We start from the raw sequence: 25,958 nt of genomic DNA on the forward strand, positions 1-25,958 counted from the left end.
TGAGCTCGTCCCTCTTGGCCTGGCGTTCCGCGTTTTCGGCGGCGGAGATCGCTATGAATTCCCCCCTCAACACAGCTTTGAGCGCGGCCCATTGAGTTGCCAGTGAGGTGTCCCCGTTACCATTATGGGACAGATAATCTTTAATGGCGCCCTGAATTCTGGCAACCGCATCCTTTTTGTAGAGCAGCGAGTCTCGTAGCCTCCATACCCGCCAAGGTGATCGTGACTGGTGCGTGGTCGGATATGGACGCCGTACCGATTTCAGCGCCGGTGACCAGTGTGCGCGCCGCGGTGGAGACAAGCAGATAATCTAGGCGTGCATATGTTCGACGCGCTGCCGAGAAGTGAGAGTATTCCGCCACCCCCGGGTGAAGCTCGCGCCACACATCTACAAGCCCCAGGTCTTTCAGGCGAGCTAATCCAGACGCTGACAGCGCACCCACTTGACTAACGCGCTGGCAGGAGCGGTCGAGTGAGTTGTCGAAAACCAAATTCAAATCCCCCCCCAACAAGATGTGGCGGTCCAGTGTCGCTGTCGCCTCTGTAAGCGCTGAGTGTAGGAACTTCTCCTGACCCTCGTTCGGCCCGTATATCGAGCCGATCGTGTAGTGTAGGTCCCCTAGTGTAAACCTATAAACCAGAAGCCGTCCCTTAATTTCCGCCACCTCATCCAGTACCTTACCCTTGAAGGTGCGAGCTACTAGGATAGCCACCCCGGCTTTTTTCTCCGTACAGGAGGAGAAGAATTGCTGCGGGAACCTGGGTGAGTGGAGGCGATGGCAGTCTTTAGATAGAAGGTGTGTCTCTTGCAAGAGGCAGATGTCTGCCCTGGAGTGTTCTAAGGACAGGAGCACCGCTTTGCGTTTCACCGGATTATTCAGGCCCCTCACATTCAGTGTGAGAACAACAATGTCATCCCCCCCCATCTGGAGAGCGAAAGAACGCTAGATAGCTAGTGTGGCGGAGCCCCGTACCCCGATTGATCGAATCACCCATTCCCCACAGGTGCCGCCCTACTTCCCCCAAGGGAGCCAACCCAGAACACCACCCTACGACCATGGACCATGAACCCCCCCCAGAACCCTCAACCCCCGTGAACTCCCCCCCTTCCCAACTCCCCACCCCCACAACTGCAAACAGGCAATGCATACCCCAAAGAGTTCCATTGTCTCTCATCCACGGATGAAAAGAAGAATAGGAGGTAAAGTAAGGTAGTCTTACTAGTCAGTTCGGGACTCGTCATCCCGCCAGCGGCCCGATGGCCAGAGCAGACAACCAAATCAAGCTATAACCTGGAGCTGTCATCCGGGGGAGCCGGCGCCGCCGTCCGCGGCCACTGCTTCCACTGCAGCGCGCTGCCCGGCCTCAATCTCCACCGCCTGTGGCTTCTTGATCCTCCTCCTTCGCCGCTGCTGGGTCCATTGCGGTTTCCTTCCCTCTGTCTCCAGCGAAGACCCCTGGGGTTCCAGCTCCCCTTTCGGCACCTCTATGCCCAGCAAGGAGCAGGCTTCAGTGACGGAACGGAGCTGGTGCTGCTTGTTCTCCAGTCTGAAGACGAGGCGGAAGGGGTGGCCCCAGCTGTACGGGATACCTTTCTGCTGCAGGAAGGAGGTGACCGGTTTGAAGAGTCGGCGCTTGTGTAGCGTGAGTGCCGCCAGGTCCTGATACAGCTGGGGCGAAGTGCCCTGGAACAATATCGAAGGAGTCTGGCGCGCCTTCTGAAGTATTTCTTCCTTGGTTCGGTAGTCTTGGACGCACACCAGGATGTCAGGCGGGGGGGCTGTGGCTGCGCGGGGAGGACCCGTCCTGTGGGCCCTGTCAAGCTGCAGCGGCGAGTCCAACGGTCTTCCCAGCACGTGGTTGAAAAGTTCCCTGGCATAGCGGAACACATCCTGCGTGGCATCCGAAGTGGCTACGTTGCGAATGCGGATGTTGTGTCTCCTTGAACGATTCTCCAGGTCCTCTAGGTGGAGTTGTAGATCCACTTGCTGATCGTGCAAGCGGATGATTTCCTGCTGTTGGGTGGAGAGCTCTGTCTCCCGTTCGTCGCCCTTGGTTTCCAGGTCCGCCACTCGTTCGCCTATACTGTCCATGTCGCGCCGCACTTCGCGGATCTCGCTAGTGAATTCGGTCTTGAAGGTTTGGATATCGTCCCGCAGAGAGGCAAAAAGGGATTCTAGGAAGGCTTTCGTAATGGGCTCCGCGCCCCCATCTGCTGCTCTGTCCGTCTGCTTCGTCGCAGGGCCCGGAGCTTCCTTCTGGGGAGGGGATTGCGGCTTGGCGAACATTTCCTTCACCGTCTTGCCTCGGGGCGGCCTGCTCGAGGTCATCCCTCCGCCCGGTGGTCCGGCCGCTCCCGTCCTCGCCGCCACTCCGCGGCCAACCGGGCGCACGTCGCTGTGCGCACGTCAAAGTGTGAGCGGGCCCACCAAGCCCTCCTCTCAGCGGGGGGCCTCCGCAGATTCCAGGCAAATATGGCGACACGACCCCCTTGCGTCTCAGTCAATAGGCCACCGAGCGCTCGCCACAGTGCTCAGCCGTCAGGAGTCAGGGCCCCCCCCCGGGATCGGCGGGGGCCTGCGAAGGCCGGTGCCGGCGTGCGCAGGGGCGAGTCCGCCGCAGGCAACGCGGGCGGTAAGTCGTTTTCAGGTCCCTGGGGCTGGAAGGACCCCCGGTGTGTCACTGCGGGCCCTCCGGCTCTGTCTCGCTGCAGGCGCTGTTGCTCAGGCAAGGAGGGGAGAGCGCCCGTTCACCTCCGTCGTCTGCTGGCTATGCCCGGGGGACAAGGGGCGCCCCCCGCCGGGGCACCAACCCAGATTTGGGCAAAGGAGGGGAGGCGGGCGCGCAGGGCACTGCAGGCCTCGGGCCGATGCGCCCGCCGAGGGCCCGCCGCCAGAGGCACACCAACACCGCTCACAGTCAGGCAAATGCGCCGGGCCGCTCTCACCTCGCGTCCCGCCTCCGCCGGTGGCTATTGTCCTCAGGCCTCACGGGGCCCGCACTCGGTGTGTCACTGCGGGCCTTCTGGCTCTGTCTCGCTGCAGGCGCTGTTGCTCAGGCAAGGAGGGGAGAGCGCCCGGTCACCTCCGTCGTCTGCTTGCTATGCCTGGGGGACAAGGGGCGCCCCCCGCCGGGGCACCAACCCAGATTCGGGCAAAGGAGGGGAGGCGGGCGCGCAGGGCACTGCAGGCCGAGGGCCGATGCGCCCGCCGAGGGCCCGCCGCCAGAGGCACACCAACACCGCCCACAGTCAGGCAAATGCGCCGGGCCGCTCTCACCTCGCGTCCCGCCTCCGCCGGTGGCTATCGTCCTCAGGCCTCACGGGATCCGCACTCTGTGCTCCCAATCCGGCTGACCTGCTCTCCTCTCCAGGGGGGCCGTTGCTTCCGCGCCCCGTGCACTGGGGCCGGGCCCGGGCACCTCTCTCCCCGCCCTGAGGCTGCGCCAAGGCTGCTCCGCTAGGCCGCGTCCCCGGCCTCGATTCCCGGCCCGGCCAGAGGGGGGATGGGCACCTCCGGACCGCTGCACCCTGCCGCCTCCGTCCGCGGCTCCGCCAACGTCCCCAACTCGGTCCGCTCTGGTGCGGGGACGGCTCCGGCAGCCCTGAGCACCGACTGCGGTCGGGAGAGGCGCCGGAACCGGTGCAGAATTCGGGCCGGTGGCAGGAGCTGAGACGAGACACGTCCGCTCACTCCGCCATCTTGGCCACGCCCCCGGCTTCCAAAACTTTAGCCAAGAAAGGGAGCAAAGAGATTGGCCGATAGTTTGCCATGCAGGAGGGATCCGCCCCAGGTTTCTTCAGGAGCGGGATGACTGTTGCCTCCTTAAATGCAAGGGGTACTAAGCCGGATGTGAGAGAAGCATTCAATAGAGTATAGGCCGGTGTCGGGACGGAGGACAGACACTCTTTGAGGATGTAAGGGGGACATTTATCAGAGGGTGCCCCAGACTTGACTCTTGCCAGTAACTCTAAGAATTGCTCAGGGGTCATAGTAGGAAACCTATTTAATGTGACCTTATTGGTGGAGGTGTAATAAACAGATGGAGCAACACCCGGGGAACTAGGAATGCTCTCTTTGATGTCCACGATTTTATCAATTAAGTATGTGTTGAGGGCATCACAAAAGGTCTGAGTTGGAGCCACCATAGGGCGGACGCCGTCTAAGTCAGTCAGCTCATTTAAGATTAAGAAGGTGTCCTTAGGTCTGTCTGGTGAGTTTAGAATACGGGAGGAAAAATAAGCAGATTTAGTGACAAGAATGGCCTTCGTGTACTCCTTCCTGGCCATAATGAACTCAGATTTTAAGTCGGGGGAATAACAGCGGCGCCACTTTCGCTCAAGTTGGCGCAAGGATAGCTTCATTGCTTTTAGGTCTTGGGAGAACCAACGTTGAGCGTCAGCTCGCCGGGCCAGTTTAATATCTTCATAAGGTGCGTGGATATCGCTTGCATTTTGAAGCCAGCCAGCCAGGTTGGATTCGGCAGAATTAATATCAGAATGTGGGAAAGGAACCGTATTATTTAGTGTTTTTATAAATTCTGGTTTGTCAAGTGTTTTCCATTTCCTTGCTCTGCAGCAAGTCAGAGCACTGGGTAACTTAGTGGAAGACCAGGTGAGTTTAAACTTAAGGAGAAAATGATCTGACCAAAGGCAAGGAATGGTGACTGGGATTGTGGTAAGCGGGAAGTTGGACCAAATGTGGTCAAGGATATGGCCTTTACAGTGGGTAGGCGAGAGAACTTGTTGGAAAAGGTTCAAGTTTGTAAGGAGCTCAGTGAGCTCACAAGATTGAGGGACTTCCGAAGGGTCATTGAACCAGTAGTTAAAATCACCTGCCAAAAGGATCTTAGTGTGTTCCATGGCTAGGTTGGCGATTTGTTCACTAAACATAAAAGGGAAGGATGGCATAGAGTTAGGTCTATACAGGAAAACACACAACATAGTAGTGTTGGTGGTTTCAAACTTTAAGACTAAGTTGTCAGTGTCTGGCAGGTTAATACAGGTGAGAGTGGTTGTTTTTTAAAGAGGAATGGATAATAGCTGCCACCCCCCGCCAGACCTGCCATCGGCGCGATCTGCATGGATGATGTAGTAGTTTGGGGGAAGTGCAGCTATTATATCTGGCGCGGAATCTGGAGTCAGCCAGGTCTCAGTTGATAAAAGGACATCAGGGTGCTCTGTGATCAAGAAAAGAAAGATATCCTGCTGGTGTTTAACAACAAGGAGTGGTGATGGACAGAGTCTCTGAATTAAGCAGAGTACTCTCACCCAGTCAAGAGATCAGGGCTAGATCCAACACCGTTTTTTAGCTCATTGCACCATCCCAGTTTCAGAACCTGGCTGTATGCAAATTAGTCTGTCCCTGGCCCAGTGCATCATGGGAACAGGGCAGACCAGACTACAACAGCCAATTCTTACACTGGGAAGGAAACAAGCTTCCGGGGACCGGTTTCTGCCATTTCAGGCGTCTTCGGCCCGGCTTGCTTGAATCCTGATGGTGCAATGAGCAAGGGACTCACATCTGAGTATACCCTTCCACGCTTAGGGTGGACAAAATTATTTACAACAAGGAGTGGTGATGGACAGAGTCTCTGAATTAAGCAGAGTACTCTCACCCAGTCAAGAGATCAGGGCTAGATCCAACACCGTTTTTTAGCTCATTGCACCATCCCAGTTTCAGAACCTGGCTGTATGCAAATTAGTCTGTCCCTGGCCCAGTGCATCATGGGAACAGGGCAGACCAGACTACAACAGCCAATTCTTACACTGGGAAGGAAACAAGCTTCCGGGGACCGGTTTCTGCCATTTCAGGCGTCTTCGGCCCGGCTTGCTTGAATCCTGATGGTGCAATGAGCAAGGGACTCACATCTGAGTATACCCTTCCACGCTTAGGGTGGACAAAATTATTTACAACAAGGAGTGGTGATGGACAGAGTCTCTGAATTAAGCAGAGTACTCTCACCCAGTCAAGAGATCAGGGCTAGATCCAACACCGTTTTTTAGCTCATTGCACCATCCCAGTTTCAGAACCTGGCTGTATGCAAATTAGTCTGTCCCTGGCCCAGTGCATCATGGGAACAGGGCAGACCAGACTACAACAGCCAATTCTTACACTGGGAAGGAAACAAGCTTCCGGGGACCGGTTTCTGCCATTTCAGGCGTCTTCGGCCCGGCTTGCTTGAATCCTGATGGTGCAATGAGCAAGGGACTCACATCTGAGTATACCCTTCCACGCTTAGGGTGGACAAAATTATTTACAACAAGGAGTGGTGATGGACAGAGTCTCTGAATTAAGCAGAGTACTCTCACCCAGTCAAGAGATCAGGGCTAGATCCAACACCGTTTTTTAGCTCATTGCACCATCCCAGTTTCAGAACCTGGCTGTATGCAAATTAGTCTGTCCCTGGCCCAGTGCATCATGGGAACAGGGCAGACCAGACTACAACAGCCAATTCTTACACTGGGAAGGAAACAAGCTTCCGGGGACCGGTTTCTGCCATTTCAGGCGTCTTCGGCCCGGCTTGCTTGAATCCTGATGGTGCAATGAGCAAGGGACTCACATCTGAGTATACCCTTCCACGCTTAGGGTGGACAAAATTATTTACAACAAGGAGTGGTGATGGACAGAGTCTCTGAATTAAGCAGAGTACTCTCACCCAGTCAAGAGATCAGGGCTAGATCCAACACCGTTTTTTAGCTCATTGCACCATCCCAGTTTCAGAACCTGGCTGTATGCAAATTAGTCTGTCCCTGGCCCAGTGCATCATGGGAACAGGGCAGACCAGACTACAACAGCCAATTCTTACACTGGGAAGGAAACAAGCTTCCGGGGACCGGTTTTTGCCATTTCAGGCGTCTTCGGCCCGGCTTGCTTGAATCCTGATGGTGCAATGAGCAAGGGACTCACATCTGAGTATACCCTTCCACGCTTAGGGTGGACAAAATTATTTACAACAAGGAGTGGTGATGGACAGAGTCTCTGAATTAAGCAGAGTACTCTCACCCAGTCAAGAGATCAGGGCTAGATCCAACACCGTTTTTAAGCTCATTGCACCATCCCAGTTTCAGAACCTGGCTGTATGCAAATTAGTCTGTCCCTGGCCCAGTGCATCATGGGAACAGGGCAGACCAGACTACAACAGCCAATTCTTACACTGGGAAGGAAACAAGCTTCCGGGGACCGGTTTCTGCCATTTCAGGCGTCTTCGGCCCGGCTTGCTTGAATCCTGATGGTGCAATGAGCAAGGGACTCACATCTGAGTATACCCTTCCACGCTTAGGGTGGACAAAATTATTTACAACAAGGAGTGGTGATGGACAGAGTCTCTGAATTAAGCAGAGTACTCTCACCCAGTCAAGAGATCAGGGCTAGATCCAACACCGTTTTTTAGCTCATTGCACCATCCCAGTTTCAGAACCTGGCTGTATGCAAATTAGTCTGTCCCTGGCCCAGTGCATCATGGGAACAGGGCAGACCAGACTACAACAGCCAATTCTTACACTGGGAAGGAAACAAGCTTCCGGGGACCGGTTTCTGCCATTTCAGGCGTCTTCGGCCCGGCTTGCTTGAATCCTGATGGTGCAATGAGCAAGGGACTCACATCTGAGTATACCCTTCCACGCTTAGGGTGGACAAAATTATTTACAACAAGGAGTGGTGATGGATCACCACCCCCTTTTTGAATCATTTTGGCCACCACAAGCGTGGAAGGGTATGCTCAGACATGAGTCCCTTGCTCACTGCACCATCAGGATTCAAGCAAGCCGGGCCGAAGACGGCTGTAATGCCAGAAACCGGTCCCCGGAAGCTTGTTTCCTTTCCAGTAAAGAATTGGCTTGGTAGTTTGGTCTGCCCTGTTCCCATGATGCACTGGGCCAGGGACGGACTAATTTGCATATAGCCAGGTTCTGAACTGGGATGGTGCAGTGAGCTAAAAAACGGTGATGGATCAAGCCCTGATCTGTTGACTGGGTAGGAGTGTTCTGATTAACTCAGATACTCTGTCCATCACCACCCCCTTTTTGAATCATTTTGGCCACCACAAGCGTGGAAGGGTATGCTCAGACATGAGTCCCTTGCTCACTGCACCATCAGGATTCAAGCAAGCCGGGCCGAAGACGGCTGTAATGCCAGAAACCGGTCCCCGGAAGCTTGTTTCCTTTCCAGTAAAGAATTGGCTTGGTAGTTTGGTCTGCCCTGTTCCCATGATGCACTGGGCCAGGGACGGACTAATTTGCATATAGCCAGGTTCTGAACTGGGATGGTGCAGTGAGCTAAAAAACGGTGATGGATCAAGCCCTGATCTGTTGACTGGGTAGGAGTGTTCTGATTAACTCAGATACTCTGTCCATCACCACCCCCTTTTTGAATCATTTTGGCCACCACAAGCGTGGAAGGGTATGCTCAGACATGAGTCCCTTGCTCACTGCACCATCAGGATTCAAGCAAGCCGGGCCGAAGACGGCTGTAATGCCAGAAACCGGTCCCCGGAAGCTTGTTTCCTTTCCAGTAAAGAATTGGCTTGGTAGTTTGGTCTGCCCTGTTCCCATGATGCACTGGGCCAGGGACGGACTAATTTGCATATAGCCAGGTTCTGAACTGGGATGGTGCAGTGAGCTAAAAAACGGTGATGGATCAAGCCCTGATCTGTTGACTGGGTAGGAGTGTTCTGATTAACTCAGATACTCTGTCCATCACCACCCCCTTTTTGAATCATTTTGGCCACCACAAGCGTGGAAGGGTATGCTCAGACATGAGTCCCTTGCTCACTGCACCATCAGGATTCAAGCAAGCCGGGCCGAAGACGGCTGTAATGCCAGAAACCGGTCCCCGGAAGCTTGTTTCCTTTCCAGTAAAGAATTGGCTTGGTAGTTTGGTCTGCCCTGTTCCCATGATGCACTGGGCCAGGGACGGACTAATTTGCATATAGCCAGGTTCTGAACTGGGATGGTGCAGTGAGCTAAAAAACGGTGATGGATCAAGCCCTGATCTGTTGACTGGGTAGGAGTGTTCTGATTAACTCAGATACTCTGTCCATCACCACCCCCTTTTTGAATCATTTTGGCCACCACAAGCGTGGAAGGGTATGCTCAGACATGAGTCCCTTGCTCACTGCACCATCAGGATTCAAGCAAGCCGGGCCGAAGACGGCTGTAATGCCAGAAACCGGTCCCCGGAAGCTTGTTTCCTTTCCAGTAAAGAATTGGCTTGGTAGTTTGGTCTGCCCTGTTCCCATGATGCACTGGGCCAGGGACGGACTAATTTGCATATAGCCAGGTTCTGAACTGGGATGGTGCAGTGAGCTAAAAAACGGTGATGGATCAAGCCCTGATCTGTTGACTGGGTAGGAGTGTTCTGATTAACTCAGATACTCTGTCCATCACCACCCCCTTTTTGAATCATTTTGGCCACCACAAGCGTGGAAGGGTATGCTCAGACATGAGTCCCTTGCTCACTGCACCATCAGGATTCAAGCAAGCCGGGCCGAAGACGGCTGTAATGCCAGAAACCGGTCCCCGGAAGCTTGTTTCCTTTCCAGTAAAGAATTGGCTTGGTAGTTTGGTCTGCCCTGTTCCCATGATGCACTGGGCCAGGGACGGACTAATTTGCATATAGCCAGGTTCTGAACTGGGATGGTGCAGTGAGCTAAAAAACGGTGATGGATCAAGCCCTGATCTGTTGACTGGGTAGGAGTGTTCTGATTAACTCAGATACTCTGTCCATCACCACCCCCTTTTTGAATCATTTTGGCCACCACAAGCGTGGAAGGGTATGCTCAGACATGAGTCCCTTGCTCACTGCACCATCAGGATTCAAGCAAGCCGGGCCGAAGACGGCTGTAATGCCAGAAACCGGTCCCCGGAAGCTTGTTTCCTTTCCAGTAAAGAATTGGCTTGGTAGTTTGGTCTGCCCTGTTCCCATGATGCACTGGGCCAGGGACGGACTAATTTGCATATAGCCAGGTTCTGAACTGGGATGGTGCAGTGAGCTAAAAAACGGTGATGGATCAAGCCCTGATCTGTTGACTGGGTAGGAGTGTTCTGATTAACTCAGATACTCTGTCCATCACCACCCCCTTTTTGAATCATTTTGGCCACCACAAGCGTGGAAGGGTATGCTCAGACATGAGTCCCTTGCTCACTGCACCATCAGGATTCAAGCAAGCCGGGCCGAAGACGGCTGTAATGCCAGAAACCGGTCCCCGGAAGCTTGTTTCCTTTCCAGTAAAGAATTGGCTTGGTAGTTTGGTCTGCCCTGTTCCCATGATGCACTGGGCCAGGGACGGACTAATTTGCATATAGCCAGGTTCTGAACTGGGATGGTGCAGTGAGCTAAAAAACGGTGATGGATCAAGCCCTGATCTGTTGACTGGGTAGGAGTGTTCTGATTAACTCAGATACTCTGTCCATCACCACCCCCTTTTTGAATCATTTTGGCCACCACAAGCGTGGAAGGGTATGCTCAGACATGAGTCCCTTGCTCACTGCACCATCAGGATTCAAGCAAGCCGGGCCGAAGACGGCTGTAATGCCAGAAACCGGTCCCCGGAAGCTTGTTTCCTTTCCAGTAAAGAATTGGCTTGGTAGTTTGGTCTGCCCTGTTCCCATGATGCACTGGGCCAGGGACGGACTAATTTGCATATAGCCAGGTTCTGAACTGGGATGGTGCAGTGAGCTAAAAAACGGTGATGGATCAAGCCCTGATCTGTTGACTGGGTAGGAGTGTTCTGATTAACTCAGATACTCTGTCCATCACCACCCCCTTTTTGAATCATTTTGGCCACCACAAGCGTGGAAGGGTATGCTCAGACATGAGTCCCTTGCTCACTGCACCATCAGGATTCAAGCAAGCCGGGCCGAAGACGGCTGTAATGCCAGAAACCGGTCCCCGGAAGCTTGTTTCCTTTCCAGTAAAGAATTGGCTTGGTAGTTTGGTCTGCCCTGTTCCCATGATGCACTGGGCCAGGGACGGACTAATTTGCATATAGCCAGGTTCTGAACTGGGATGGTGCAGTGAGCTAAAAAACGGTGATGGATCAAGCCCTGATCTGTTGACTGGGTAGGAGTGTTCTGATTAACTCAGATACTCTGTCCATCACCACCCCCTTTTTGAATCATTTTGGCCACCACAAGCGTGGAAGGGTATGCTCAGACATGAGTCCCTTGCTCACTGCACCATCAGGATTCAAGCAAGCCGGGCCGAAGACGGCTGTAATGCCAGAAACCGGTCCCCGGAAGCTTGTTTCCTTTCCAGTAAAGAATTGGCTTGGTAGTTTGGTCTGCCCTGTTCCCATGATGCACTGGGCCAGGGACGGACTAATTTGCATATAGCCAGGTTCTGAACTGGGATGGTGCAGTGAGCTAAAAAACGGTGATGGATCAAGCCCTGATCTGTTGACTGGGTAGGAGTGTTCTGATTAACTCAGATACTCTGTCCATCACCACCCCCTTTTTGAATCATTTTGGCCACCACAAGCGTGGAAGGGTATGCTCAGACATGAGTCCCTTGCTCACTGCACCATCAGGATTCAAGCAAGCCCGGCCGAAGACGGCTGTAATGCCAGAAACCGGTCCCCGGAAGCTTGTTTCCTTTCCAGTAAAGAATTGGCTTGGTAGTTTGGTCTGCCCTGTTCCCATGATGCACTGGGCCAGGGACGGACTAATTTGCATATAGCCAGGTTCTGAACTGGGATGGTGCAGTGAGCTAAAAAACGGTGATGGATCAAGCCCTGATCTGTTGACTGGGTAGGAGTGTTCTGATTAACTCAGATACTCTGTCCATCACCACCCCCTTTTTGAATCATGTTTAACAAGAGAACGGGTATTTAAATAGAAGAAGGTCAGGGAGCGAGGTTGGGGAGTAGACTTGGCCCTACTAAAACGGTCAGTGCACAGTGTAAAAGGCATTTCTCCAGGACATGTACAGTCCACCAAAATCCCTAAGTTCCTAGCTTTGTTATGAGTGTCTTTTGATATGTAGCCATGGCCATTATTGTATGATAGGAGGTCAGAGCGAGAATAAGGGCAGATCCCGGCAGCATGCCTCGCCCCGGGACCCGGTCGGGCGCGGACGGGCGCAGACGGGCTCGCCTTTGGCGCGCCGCCGGCGCGCCCGCTGCGCACGTCCGCTGCGCTTCCTGGGTGGAGGGACCATTTTATGGCTGTGAGGGCTGGAGGGGCCGAGCACTAGACCGCTCGCCTACTCCTCGCCTCACCTAAGATGGCGCCTAAGTAAATACACCCCGAGCAGCACCTAATCGGCTGCTATGGGGGACAGCAACTAGTTATTTTGGCGGGTAAGTTAGCGCAGGGAGCGCGATAGTCTCAATAGCCCCAATTTATTAAAATCAACAGGTGGTGCTGAGTGCAATCGCTAGTGCAAGTGAATTAAAAATACAAGAGGAAGTATCCACAATACAGACACACGCTCACATGAAAGTCCCGGCTTCCGCCTCAGGACATCGCGTTCAACTATCAATCAGTGAACGCTGCTATTGTCGGGTTTTTATGGCTGTGAGGGCGGGAGGGGCCGAGCACTAGACCGCTCGCCTGCTCCTCGCCTCACCTAAGATGGCCCCTAAGTAAATACACCCCGAGCAGCACCTAATCGGCTGCGATGGGGGACAGCAACTAATTATTTTGGCGGGTAAGTTAGCGCAGGGAGCGCGATAGCCTCAATAGCCCCAATTTATTAAAATCAACAGGTGGTGCTGAGTGCAATCGCTAGTGCAAGTGAATTAAAAATACAAGAGGAAGTATCCACAATACAGACACACGCTCACATGAAAGTCCCGGCTTCCGCCTCAGGACATCGCGTTCAACTATCGATCAGTGAACGCTGCTATTGTCGGGTTTTTATGGCTGTGAGGGCGGGAGGGGCCGAGCACTAGACCGCTCGCCTGCTCCTCGCCTCACCTAAGATGGCACCTAAGTAAATACGCCCCGAGCAGCACCTAATCGGCTGCGATAGGGGACAGCAACTAATTATTTTGGCGGGTAAGTTAGCGCAGGGAGCGCGATAGCCTCAATAGCCCCAATTTATTAAAATCAACAGGTGGTGCTGAGTGCAATCGCTAGTGCAAGTGAATTAAAAATACAAGAGGAAGTATCCACAATACAGACACACGCTCACATGAAAGTCCCGGCTTCCGCCTCAGGACATCGCGTTCAACTATCAATCAGTGAACGCTGCTATTGTCGGGTTTTTATGGCTGTGAGGGCGTGAGGGGCCGAACACTAGACCGCTCACCTGCTCCTCGCCTCACCTAAGATGGCGCCTAAGTAAATACACCCCGAGCAGCACCTAATCGGCTGCGATGGGGGACAGCAACTAATTATTTTGGCGGGTAAGTTAGCGCAGGGAGCGCGATAGCCTCAATAGCCCCAATTTATTAAAATCAACAGGTGGTGCTGAGTGCAAACGCTAGTGCAAGTGAATTAAAAATACAAGAGGAAGTATCCACAATACAGACACACGCTCACATGAAAGTCCCGGCTTCCGCCTCAGGACATCGCGTTCAACTATCAATCAGTGAACGCTGCTATTGTCGGGTTTTTATGGCTGTGAGGGCGGGAGGGGCCGAGCACTAGACCGCTCGCCTGCTCCTGGCATGTGTTGATCATTTACTTGTGAAGCAGTTGTAGAATACCTGTACTGATATAATGAACTGCATTTGCTTGGCAAGTGGTTTGTCTCTATGATTGATGCCACTAGGATAGCTGATCTATGGAAGAAGCACAAGGCTACATGGCTTGTTTTTAGGTCTTGCCTACAGACAGCTGCTAGCTATTTCTTGTTGAAGGTCTATTATGACCAATATCAATAATTACAGTGGGTGTTGGGTCAGCCCATTGCTTATCAAAGGTTGGCATTTGATTGCTTTCCTTCCTCTTCTTGTGTTGTCTCTCTGCGGTAGCATAGCTTCTTTACCATCCTTTTAATTGGATGTCTTGTATCGTTATGTAGCTCACATCAGGGAACTACTTTTTTCTTTTCCTTTGAACACTCTCCGCATGAGCTGCTTCCCCGCTCTTCATGTTGCTCGCCCCTGTTCCTAGCACTTTGAACTATTTTAGGATAGGTGTTTGCTTTTTCTTAGTGTGCTTACATTTAAAGAATGTTTTAGAAACAAGCATTAGTAAAGCCAATAACTTGGCACTCACATTCTAACACTGAGACCTACCAGCTCTGGCAATCCTTGCTTAAAAATAGGCTCTGTAATATTCAGGAATGTGCACAAAACTTCCCAAACAAATGACAAGGAGACCAGCTATCTCCTCTCACAGCAAAGGAGTAGCTAGCCGGTTCAGTTCAGCAATAGGCAAGCTCTTCCTTCTCCCGTAGTGTGGTCGCAGTGGGGCTCTGCTCGCTTTCAGGGACAGCTCAAACTTGCTCCAGCCCCCCTGGCTGAAAGACTGTCCCACAGGCCAGGGCAAAAGGTTTCAGACAGCTGATGGGTGGGTGACCCACAAAGAGTGATGCCACTTAAAAAGGAACCATGATAAGGGGGGGTGTGGATGACTGATAATGGCAGGGATATGAATGATACATAAAGAGAATAATTAAGAAGGAGCCAGTATAAGGTTGAGGACCTGATATGGGCAATTTACTTAATACAGTTGCAGTTCAGTTTTGTTCTTGTTTTGTCTTTCTTTTTTTTTTAAACTAAAGTTTTCACAATAATCCCAGTTACCTGTGACCTGTATAATACTTCAGTCATCGCATTACAGGTACAAACAGGCAAGCATCCCAGGGTTTTTAAATGTTCATTAATCCTCCTTAAATATGCATGATAGTCGATTTAAACTCTTCCTTCTCCTATCGGACCCCAGGCACTGAGATATCTTGGGGAAATTCACATTAAAGTAGACACACATTGTAAGCATGTGCTGGACTGACATATTGCGATAACAACAGAAGGAGGGTGAACAGCAGGGCTGGACGGGGAACCCAAAGCAGCCCTGGCAATTTACTAGGACTAGCCCCTGGGAAACAACTGCCTGGCCCGGGAGGCTGGAAACACTTGTTTGCTGCTTTTGTTAAAGGGGGCTGATATTGCAGCACCACTGCAAAACCAGACCCAGTAACAAAACCAGCCCCCAACATTGCAAAACAGGGCCGGACTGGCTGTAGTGGGCACCGGGCGTTCCCCCGGAGGGCCGCCAGGCGGGAACCGTTTTTGGGCCTCTGAGGGCCGTTTATGTTACTGGGGGCCTGCAATATCGGCCCCCGGTAACAAAATGGGCCAAAACCGGCAATTGCAAACAGCTCGGCCGCACCCCCTCAGCTCCTTTGGGGAGGAGGGGGGCGATCAGTTTGCCAGGGCCAGTTTCGGTTACCAGTCCGGCCCTGCTGCAAAACCGGCCCCCAACACTGCAAAATCAGCCCCCACCCTTCTTGCCTCGCGGGGGAAAGCCTGATGGCCAATACTGCCAGTCCGGCCACACCTAACAGGTAACCACCACTTACAAAAGCCAAGATGTAACGACACTGGCCTTTTAGTCATTTCTTTGGAAACTAGATCAAATCGTTTGCACTTCCTTAAAGAGAGTTTTCTCCTACCCACTCCCCAAATTTTCTACATCAAGAGTACAAATGGTAGCACTCGCTAGCAATCGACTGACCTTAGCCTGGCCAGCAGCAGTGACATTCAGGACAATGTTGAAACTCTCCTCTGCCTCCCCTGCTCCCCACAGTGATACCTTGAATGAACTGTATGAGGGTTTCAAACTTGCATACATCTGACACACCAACACAAAAAACATTGTTTAAACCTCAGGATTTAATATTAGTGTCCTCATTTTGAGTGTTATGCTGGAAATCAGTAGTTTTATTCAAAGCTGCAGTAATATTTTCTGAAAATCTTTCTGAACAACTTGGTCATCATGAAGACAAAGTAACAAACTATTACCCAAACATTCCTTTTGAAGTTTTGTAATGTTCAAGTAAAAAAATAACTACGTCTATCTGAAGGCTGTAACGTGGCTCACTCCCCCATTCACACATCTAGCATTAAGCATAGAGCGCTTGTGAAGTTTCGCACAAGGCAACCAAGTTTGCAACTACAGTACTTGGCGCATTCAAAATATGAAGACAACACACACACATGAAAAGATCTCAGAGGAACACCTCTTAAATTGCACTGGAATGCCAAAATAAAATCTGCACATTTCGATTCTCAAATAAGTTAGTGATAGAGTAAGGTGACACAAACATGGAAAGGGGACTAAAACGTCAGGGAGGGCAGGAGACAGGTAACATATGTTAGTAGTTCTGTAGCTTTAACTTAAATAATATTTCAGTTGCTTAGGGAAGCCTGGCTTTGCATTCAAAACTTGCTTGAAGAGCTATGGAAAGCAGTCTGTTGTCACCCTTATAACTGCCACATCTTCCCAGTTTTCAGTGCCTGTTGGGGGCGACATCTTTCTTCGTCGATTTTCAGCACCAAGGAACGTTTACAGTAGGCAGGTCACAAGCAACTTTGCTCCAGTGGGATTTATATGCAACTGTTTCTCTTTCTTGACTTTGTACATTCTATAATGACCTACTCTGGTACATGTTCCTATTAAGTCATAGCTACTGGTCTACTGGGTTATCATTTAGTTGTGTACTCTTTTCTAGCTTATTTGTCTGTTGGCGAACACCTGTGCTAAAAGGCACGCTGTGGGGATTGACTCTATCTCTGTCCCACTGCTGTAGGCAGCAGTCTTGTTTAGTCTTCGCAACATGAAAAGCTGATCCATTTAGATCGAACGAAAACACTACTCAAGATCCGTTTCAAGAAGAGCGCAAGCTTATTTGAGTCTGTCTTTAGGGCGGGCCACCAAAAGAACTTCCTACTCACACAAAGACCGTCTGTCCCAGGGTGGCACAGCCGATGCAGGTTGCAAAGTCACCATGGTCAGGGTTACACATGTTGATAGTCATTAACAGGACCAAATTTCCTACAAGCCTGGGTGAATGAGATAAAGGTGTAACTGTCGCAGAGGTCAAGCATAACCTTCTTTGCTAGCTTTGGGACGACTCCTCTCAGGGACCGGAGCCCCATCCTCTGCTCCTCGTACCACACACTGTCCATTCCTGTCACCTCCTTGCGGGCAGTCAGATAGAAAGGGGACTTGGCATCCATTTGCGAAGGCGGTCGGTGAGCATACATGTACTTACAAAGTAGGCAGTAAGGGCAGCGGCGGACTCCCTTTGAGTGATCATGGTAAATCTGCCCATAACACACCTTGCTGGCATTTACTCTGTTTTCTCTCTTCACGCTGTCCGTTCGGGCAAAGAATGTCCTGTTCTGTGAATCTTTCAGCAATTCAATGTCGCCGTACATGAGGTCTGCGTGCTCTTGTAAAGTCCTCATGTTTAAGTACTGGCTGTTGAATTTGACTATTGTGGACAGCAGGGCCACAGGGCTCTCATCGCCAAGGCATCCAATTCTCCACATTTCCTCCTGGTCAGAAAGTGAGAAGTATATAATGTTGCGAGACCGAGCACCCGCCATGCCTGCCTTGTTCAACACGCGCAGCTTCTCCTTCAGCTTCTGCGAGGATGAGTTGAAGGTACTGCTGGTGATGGAGAAGCCTGCACCCGCGTTTTTTAATATGCGGTCCAGTCCTCTGCGGATTGCGTGGAGGGATGTGGCCAGGAAGTCAGAGCCATCCGTTTTCTTCACTGTGATGTAGAAGTCCTCGAGCAGCTCATTCAACTTGACAGCCGGGACCTTAAACAAAACAATATGGAAGGTTAGATTCAATTTGCAGTACTTGTGTTTGTCAAATAAACAATAATCAGATAGAGGGCGAGAAACAACTGCTGAGTGAAGGGCACAATGCCCTGCAACAAGAGATGCTGCCAGTATTCCTTGAATTACGTTTGTGATGTTGGGCCAAATTCACAAATATTATGCTGTCTAGTCTTCTTGAACTGCTCCTTGATTACACCTGAAATGCAGAAGTTAGGCAAGAGTACTTCAAGAGAACACCTACCTTAAGCAAAATCTTGGAAAATGTTGTCCTTTGTCATTAACTTTCCAGCAGAGATTCTGCCCCAGATGTTCTTAGCTTGGGGCACTGGGAACTATTTTATTGATGCCTTGAATTAAAAATACAACCCTCGCTTGGAAGATACATTATATATATATTCTTAGAACTGTCTCCACCATTCCAAATGGTACAAAACTTGAACTTTGGTCACTTAACATTGTTTATACCTTGCTCAGTCAGTAATTAAACTATCCCACACCATTTACACTAGAAAAGCTTTGAATAGAAAGGCTTTTATTCTAAAAACAATAACATGCAATTGGCTATAAGGGAACACAGCATGGCTGTTAAAGTAACTGCATCTGCCAAGGCACTCAACTTGTATCTTTTTTCTCCATCAGAACCCTTCCCCAAATTAATGTAAATCATTGTAACCTGTGGTTGATGCAAACGTGTGATTTTTATATTTCCTTTAGTTGCTGTAGGTTAATGATCTCTATGCAGGTTCATAACTTTACATCCCAAATAGCCACTTAAAAATGTTTTACAATTGTGCAACAACATATAACGAATGTTATTCATACCTATGAAATACGGAGATCATCAATTATTTTGGTAGTAGTTTAATTTGCTTTAGAAGTGAAAGTATTGTAAAATCACAAATGTGAAACCATCCTGACAATGGCAGTCAAGTTGGAAACCTATCTAGCCGACAAGACATCCAATTTCTTCACCACCAACACCTCCAGCATTGCAAGTGCTACTCGAATCTACTTTCCCATCAGGTATGCGCATACACAATATAGATTTAATACAGTCACGGCCCAAATCTCCTAACTCCCAGGCACAACTAAAATGGAAAACCTTGCTGAGAACACTAACCTACAGGGCCCTCACCAATCAGGCTTTCAGCTCTGAATCAGCATGGGTGAAGTTCAGGCTACTGCATAAAATTAATTTCCCTTTGGCCAGGATCCTAGGGAAATGACTCTCTATGGATTTTACCCGACATACAGACAGTGTCAAAGTCCTATTCATTATTAGCTAAAGTCTTGGTGGCACTGCGAAATTGGCCTTCTCCCCAACTGTTGGACACCCATGTTTAAAGCTAGATTTGGGCGCTCGGAGGTGGGACGGATTCACCTTCAGATCTACCTACCTTACGATTGCTCGGACACCCTTCATATTCCGGGTTCCCCAAGAGCTCATAGTCTCTTGTTGAGGACACCATCCCTCCTGGCACTAGTTAATCTCCTAAGAGCCCCAGTCCAAAGCTCCTGAATGCCATTCTCTTTTTTTTTAACTCCCTCTGAACATCTCCCTTCTCCTTCTCCTATTGACTGCCAGCATCAGCTGTTTTCTTTACTGTAATTGTCTTAGTTCACTGTGTTCCTCTTTAACAATATGTATTCATCTTGCTTTCTCAATCACCAGTGTCTCTCTCTTTCTCTGCAGGTTGTGAAAATTAGTGCATGATTGGCTCATTATAAGGATCATTTAGAATGATCTCATCAACCCTGTTATGTTGCCACTAGATTGTACTCCTGGTGCTCACTGAAATAGGCAATTGTGTACAGAGAATTTTAAAACTAATAAAAACTGATAGAAAAAGAAATCAAATGTCCTCGTGTGGAGAGGTCTCTGCGGTATCCTACAATAAATCCACATGGATGAGTAAGAACTTCCTACAGCTTAACTCCAATAAAACTGAGATTCTGCTGTTCGGGAAAGCAGAGGAGTTATGGACCCCTGATTGGTGGCCTGCAGAACTCGGAGAAGCTCCTACACCTAAAAAGTGGGCGAAGAATCTGGCCATCGTAATTGATGACAGACTGTCCATGGAGCAGCATATAAAAACCATCTCAGACACCTGCTTCAGCATGATGCGAATGCTGAGAAAAATCTTCCTTTGGATTCCCCTTTCTGCCAGAAAAACCTTTATACAGGTGCTCCTAGTCAGCAGACTAGACTATGGAAATTCGTTACTGGTAGGGATAGGGAAGATTTATTATCAAGCTTGCAAGTTGTTCAAAATACAGCCGCGCGTCTAGCCCTCAACAAACCTGCACAAACTCCGTCATTACCCCTTTTGCGATAACTACACTGGCTCTCTATCAGGAAAAGAGCAGTCTTTAAGCTCCTGTGTCTAGTGTTTAAATCACTGCAGGTGATGGGTCCTGCCTATCTAATGAAGAAATTAGAACAGTACATTCCAGTGCGTCAACTGAGATAGAGTAGCCGTAATCTGCTATGCACGTGGAGAATCAGGAAAGCCAAGATGGGCAGTCGTGCTTTTTCTTATCTAGCCCCAGCACACTGGAACAGATTACCAGAAGACATTCAAGCCTGCTCCAATCTGGCACAGTTTAAGAAACTGCTTAAAACCTGTCTGTTTTAATGAGTATTTTAATATGTTATCTGCTACCCAGGCGCCGAGTGATCCCCCTGGGGATGATTCGCTACGTCATACATATTATAATAATAATAAATAATAATAAATAGTGAGACTTCGTTTTTCCTTCCTCACGGAACAAAATACCCCAAAACATGGTGGGGTGGCTTTCAGATGTGTGGGTGTATCTTATGTGGGTTTCTCATCGCCACATTTACTTTTCTAGATATTTATCAAACCATAAAGTGGCCCAGTAGGACAATATGTGTAGCTTTCAGAAGTGGGCAAGCTAATACATTGATAAAAATATAAAGCAATAAGTGTACCTACTTGTGTGCCGAGAAGACTTCCTTTGAAAGTTAAGTGCTGTGGTCAAGAAGAGTTACATTTGTTGTTGCTTCAAAGAACTCAATTGATTTTGTGATGGCGGTAAGCTCAGAAGCAGCGATCTCAAATGCTTCTGCCAAGGTTCAAACCAAGCTTCCCCTACAGTGACCCCATCCTGTAGAAATTGCGGCCCTAGGGTGGGACAAAGGGGGATAGGAAAGAGTAAGGAGCTGGGTGAGCGGGCAAAGTGGGAGGACATGAGGTCTTCTGCTGAAGGATAGGCTGAGGAGCGTGACCTTGGTGTCTATAAGCTGGACAGCGGAGTGGAGGAGAGAGAAGTGAAGAGGGGGGCAATCTTCAGCTAAACCTAGCTCCTACACATGTTTGGAGTTGCGGTTCCGCTGGAAAAATTCAGGTGAGTTGAATGCAGAGGGCGCATGCATTTCTTTATTTTAGTTTTAGTTTTTTTATGGTGTGATGTTGCACTAAGGTCCCATTTTTTAAGGAACGGGGATATTAAGTGATTTTCCCAGAATCCCAGGATATTGAGCCTGGTTTCTCAGTTCAATGGTCGGTCGCTCTGGCTCTCCTCCATTTGGGTGGGGAAGTCAACTGCAGAGAAAGCTGGCTGCTTTTCTAAGAGAGCTTTCCTGCTGATCAGCATAAGAGCCCATACCAAGTCAAATCGCAAGAGGAGATCGGAGCGGGTTCTTCCAGACTTTCTTCCATCATACTTTCAATTAATAGCGCATCAGGAGTAATATTACTTGCAAATACCTGCCCTTACTTTAAAATAAACACAAAATCAGCTAACTGCACAGCCTTAAAAAAATAAGGAACTTAAGAAAGCGGGGAGCAGAGAAGGTGTGCTTATGGCTGCTAATTCCGCTGCACCCCAAAGGCCCACAGCAGATTTACCACAATGGTAAATTCCAGGAGGAATGCACATTAAATGGCTTTAATGTGCAAAAGTGTGGAAACAGCATGTCTGCTGACATATTAAAGCCAGACTTATTGTATATAATTCGTTCCAGTAGTCTAAATGCGATCCCTGAATAACAAGTCTGCTGCAATAAACAAACGATTGCTTTATGTATACAATACAATTATGATATAAATAAGAAATATGTGATGATTTCGTATATTTTAACGTGTAAAATAGTCCCTCGTGTCCTCCATAGGAGGTGCAAAGATGCACCAAACTGATATTAGCATGAGGTGAGAACCGACATATATTTTTCTGGGTGGAATCAAAGACCACTCTATGTGGATTTAAAAACATTGGTACCAACAGGCCGTGCAGAATGCTGTGCTGTCAGAACAGGGCTTAAAAGTGGAACTGTTATTGATATTATTAGTTATATGGCCATGTGAGACATGGGTACATTATTTGTGTGTCTGGTAAGATTGAATTCTACCGAAGTGTGCCTCCCTCTGCAGTGTAACGTGTTGCAGGAACATTTAATAAAGTTGTTTAAAAAAAGCTATATTAAATCATCGGAGTGGGTAAGTAAAAACCACTGCATAGTGGTAATGCTGATTAGGGAAATAGAGACAATTAAGCTCTCGTTTCACAGTAAAACATACATGCCTGGGTTGAATATTAGGTGGAACAAGCATGTTCTAAAATGTGACCAAGCAGACCAATGGGAGCAACCTGGTTCAGTTAAAATTTCCACACTACAAATGGTGCAACACTGTGAATGGGGAAACTATACTGTCTGTTGTGAAAGTGCTTTTTCGAGCAATGCAAACACAAGACCCCCAGTAAAAAACGTTACTTTAACGTCAACAATGACATGTAGAAATAACCCGTTTGGTAAACAATGGCCTAGATTTACTATGACTTTGCACCGGCTCGTGTGATGAAAAGCGGCACATTTTATTTACAGTGGAGACCCATAATGTGCAGAGGGACGGGGGGGACACACACAAGCTCTCTTTCACACACATACCCCAAGGATACACACGCACACACCCATGGCACAAGTCCTAAAAAAAGAAGTGGGGGTACGCTGTCACCGGAAGTGACGTCACAACAGGAAGTGACATTACGAAAGGTGGCTTGCGCCATCGGGCTCGTTGCCTCCCCTCGCTCACCCCTTAGATGCGATTGCATCTGAGAAGTCAGCGCATGAGCAGCGTGCTGTGAGCTCCGAGCTCCTCGTCCCAGAGAGGCCAAAGAGTGAAGTCCAGCTGTTTGGCAGGGGGGACAGCGTCCACCCGGTAAAATAATTGGGGGGATGCCATCCACCCGCGTGGTACCCCGACTCGAGCCCTGCACACACCCATTCAAAGCATGCATGCACACACATTCTTACATACACGTATACACGCACTCACCTAACATTACTACAAAAAAAAAGTTGTGGGCCGCATTTCGGATGGCGGAAGGGAAGACTATTTTTTTTCTAAGAAAGATCCCGCCACCACCTCCTCTCATTTGCTGAAATTGTCAAAAGCCACCTAATGAAAGAAGGGCCTTCCTTACCTCGTCCACGCGTGGGAAGGGGTGAGCGAGACTTGATGACCCCTCCCACTCTATTATGAATATTTCTGATGGACACTCTGCCCTGGGCGCTTCAGGGCTTAAAACTAAGGCCCCCAGGTCCAAGTCTATCATTGACGCTCCCTTTACCATGAGGGGGAGGCTCACAGAAGACTTTGCCGAGCTGAGGAGGTCACTCCCACCGGACTGTGAAATCTTCAGCACAGCAATTGTCAACTCAAGTAGCCAGGCGCCTTCGCATTTAGCGCAAGTCTAGCTTCTGGATTCCTGACCCAAAGATAAAGGTGTGGCATGTGTCAGAAAAAGGTGGAGAAGCGGGGGCCCCACTGCCCTTTCCTGAATGGATATTTACTGTCCAGTGCAGAAGGAGAGCAAATAGTTCTGTGCCGATGCTTCGCTCCAAGTGGACGTTACTTGGACGGATCAATGCAAACACCCACAGGTTTTGACCCTAAGACCACTTTACTAAGATAGCTATACTTTGCTTTGCATCAAAAACTAATGCCTACAAGGGGAAATTGTTTATTTCTAAACACAAAACGATGCACTGCATGTGTGCTTCAGTGCACAACACTCTTCCCATGCCTAGGAACCACCTGAGTTGCCTATGCAAAGACATTTGTACTGGAAGGGTATTCCTTTGATAGACAGCACACACTCGAGTCTACACCATTGTCCAAACCAGTGCATCGCAAAAACCAGCATGTTTGTGCACCAGCACAGGGGATGACACTGGAAGCAAGGCAATCTTTGTAGTAACTATGTGTTCTTTCATGTGGAATGAAAAAATTGTAACCTTTGGGTCAAAATCTGCTCAGCATGAGTGAGAGGTCACTCTACCAGATGAAACCAAGATCATGAGCATTCCCTGCTGTCACATTGTCCAGCTGTATTCAACATCCTTGAACAGATGTTTGTGGGCCAGTGAGTCCCCAGTTTGTAAAGTCGGATCTTGGACAGAAGAACTTTGGAGGTTGAACGACAGACAGAAGGCGCAACAAGACTTTGCTTATTTACAGCGACATAAAATCGATATCTGCTTCCTACAAGAGTTACATTTGACGGAGGCACGCAGACACGATAAAGGGCGAATTGGATTGGTAAGAAGCATGTAGCCTGATACTCGAATTAAGCGCAGGGACTTGTAGTGATGCTCCGCAGAGGGCTGCACTGGCGCACGTGCTTCGCAATTTTCAATCTGCAGGTGTGAGACGTCATTCTGGCAGGGATTTTACAGGGATGCCTGTTGATATTAGTGTTGGTGAATAGCCCCAATATGGATGATCCCTTTTTTTGTGGAGGTCTGTGCCTAGTGGGGATGATGGGCCAGGGGCGGTGCTGTGGGGTGGGGTCTTTAATGAAGTGCTGGATGCCAGTGCGGATAGAGGTACGCCACCCGCACCCACAAGCTGATGTGCAACTGCGTAACTAAATTACAGACAATAGACTTACGGATATCTTTACGTGGTCAAACTGCTGGACGATCACCATGCTATTCAGGCAAGCAGTGATGCCGTACAGCATACTATGTGAATTCTTACACTAACCTGTACTGCTCATCCCATCATTCGCCACCCTTGACTTGACACCCTATCTGGACTCAGTGTAACTTCTCTGGATGGAGGAAGGCCATCGCCTCTTCCCCTATGAACCATCCATCGTAGAAGAAATTGCTCTGGTAATTGGGGAATTGCAGGGGATAAAGCTCCTGGCCTCGATGGCCTGAACGCTTACTTTTATAAGGAATATGCACCCCTGCTTGCCCCCCACCTTCTTGATATGTACAAGAAGTCTGTGCAGACAAGTGAGCTTCCTCCCTCTCTGCGAGAGACCCTGATAGAAACCATCATGAAACCTGATAAGGACCCTAGGCACTACTATTCTTATAGGCTGCTCTTCATGATAAGGACAGATAGTAAAAATCCTGGTTAAGATGATTGCCTCTCAGCTCCTTTTCCCTCTTGGGGCTCGCGGTCCGACCAGACCAGTCAGGCTTTGTGCCGGGTAGGTCGATAGCTCATAACCTCCTCCACACAATTGATCCTAACTTATGGGCTGCTGCTGTTTTACTAGATGCCACTAAGGCATTTGACTCGCTTGCATGGCCCTATCCTTTCCACATCCAAGAGCGTCTTGGTGTCATAAAAATAAATTTATGCTTCTGATCTGTATATTCTATACCCTGCCTGCAGATGAATGGGTCAATTTCAGCTCCTTTTCCAATAGATTGTGCCCATTATCACCTATTTTATTTGCCTTCGCGATGAAGTCACTCGCGGCCCGATTGCGGCAACACCATTCACACCGAGGTCTAGTGTTCCAGCCGAGGCAGATCTTGGCCTCGATCTACACGAACTCTATATGTCAGAGACTCTTCGGTTAATCTAGATCCTCTTCTCTGGGAGTTCATTTGCTCGGCGGCATGGAAGGTATTGCGATTAGCTGGGATACATGCATCCTATTTACGCTTATGGAGACCACACAAGACTTCCCGTCCTACTTCCCACTGATGTGGACCTTCTCACTGATGTGGGCCCGTGACCCTGTCCGATATTTGGGCATCTGACTCAGCCAGGATCTAGAGGAACTTTGGCTGGAGAATTACGGCAGGTTGATGACTCCGGTCCCAACTTATATCACTGGCATGGGCTCGCAAACAGCCATGTGTGGCATGGGAGGTACTGACCCTCCCCTTTCAGCAGGCTGGGCTGGGGGCACCCTATATGGACTTGTACTTCCTCAGTGCC

The 25,958-nt window shown here is 49.5% G+C and overlaps 1 protein-coding gene across 2 annotated transcripts in view; it reads right to left on the reverse strand.

Moving 5' to 3' along the window:
• Positions 1 to 15,765: 15,765 nt before the first annotated feature.
• The window catches only part of KIAA1958 (KIAA1958 ortholog), a 291,070-nt gene continuing 280,877 nt past the window's right edge, over positions 15,766 to 25,958 (reverse strand). For both annotated transcript variants that reach the window (XM_078676638.1, XM_078676639.1), the window contains one exon: positions 15,766 to 17,721. In XM_078676638.1, the coding sequence (XP_078532764.1) occupies positions 16,909 to 17,721 (813 nt within the window). In that variant the 3' untranslated portion in view covers positions 15,766 to 16,908. The remainder of the gene's footprint in view (positions 17,722 to 25,958) is intronic.

This window comes from Lissotriton helveticus, chromosome 2_1, assembly GCF_964261635.1.
Source record: "Lissotriton helveticus chromosome 2_1, aLisHel1.1, whole genome shotgun sequence".
In the NCBI taxonomy this organism is placed as follows: Eukaryota; Metazoa; Chordata; class Amphibia; order Caudata; family Salamandridae; genus Lissotriton; species Lissotriton helveticus.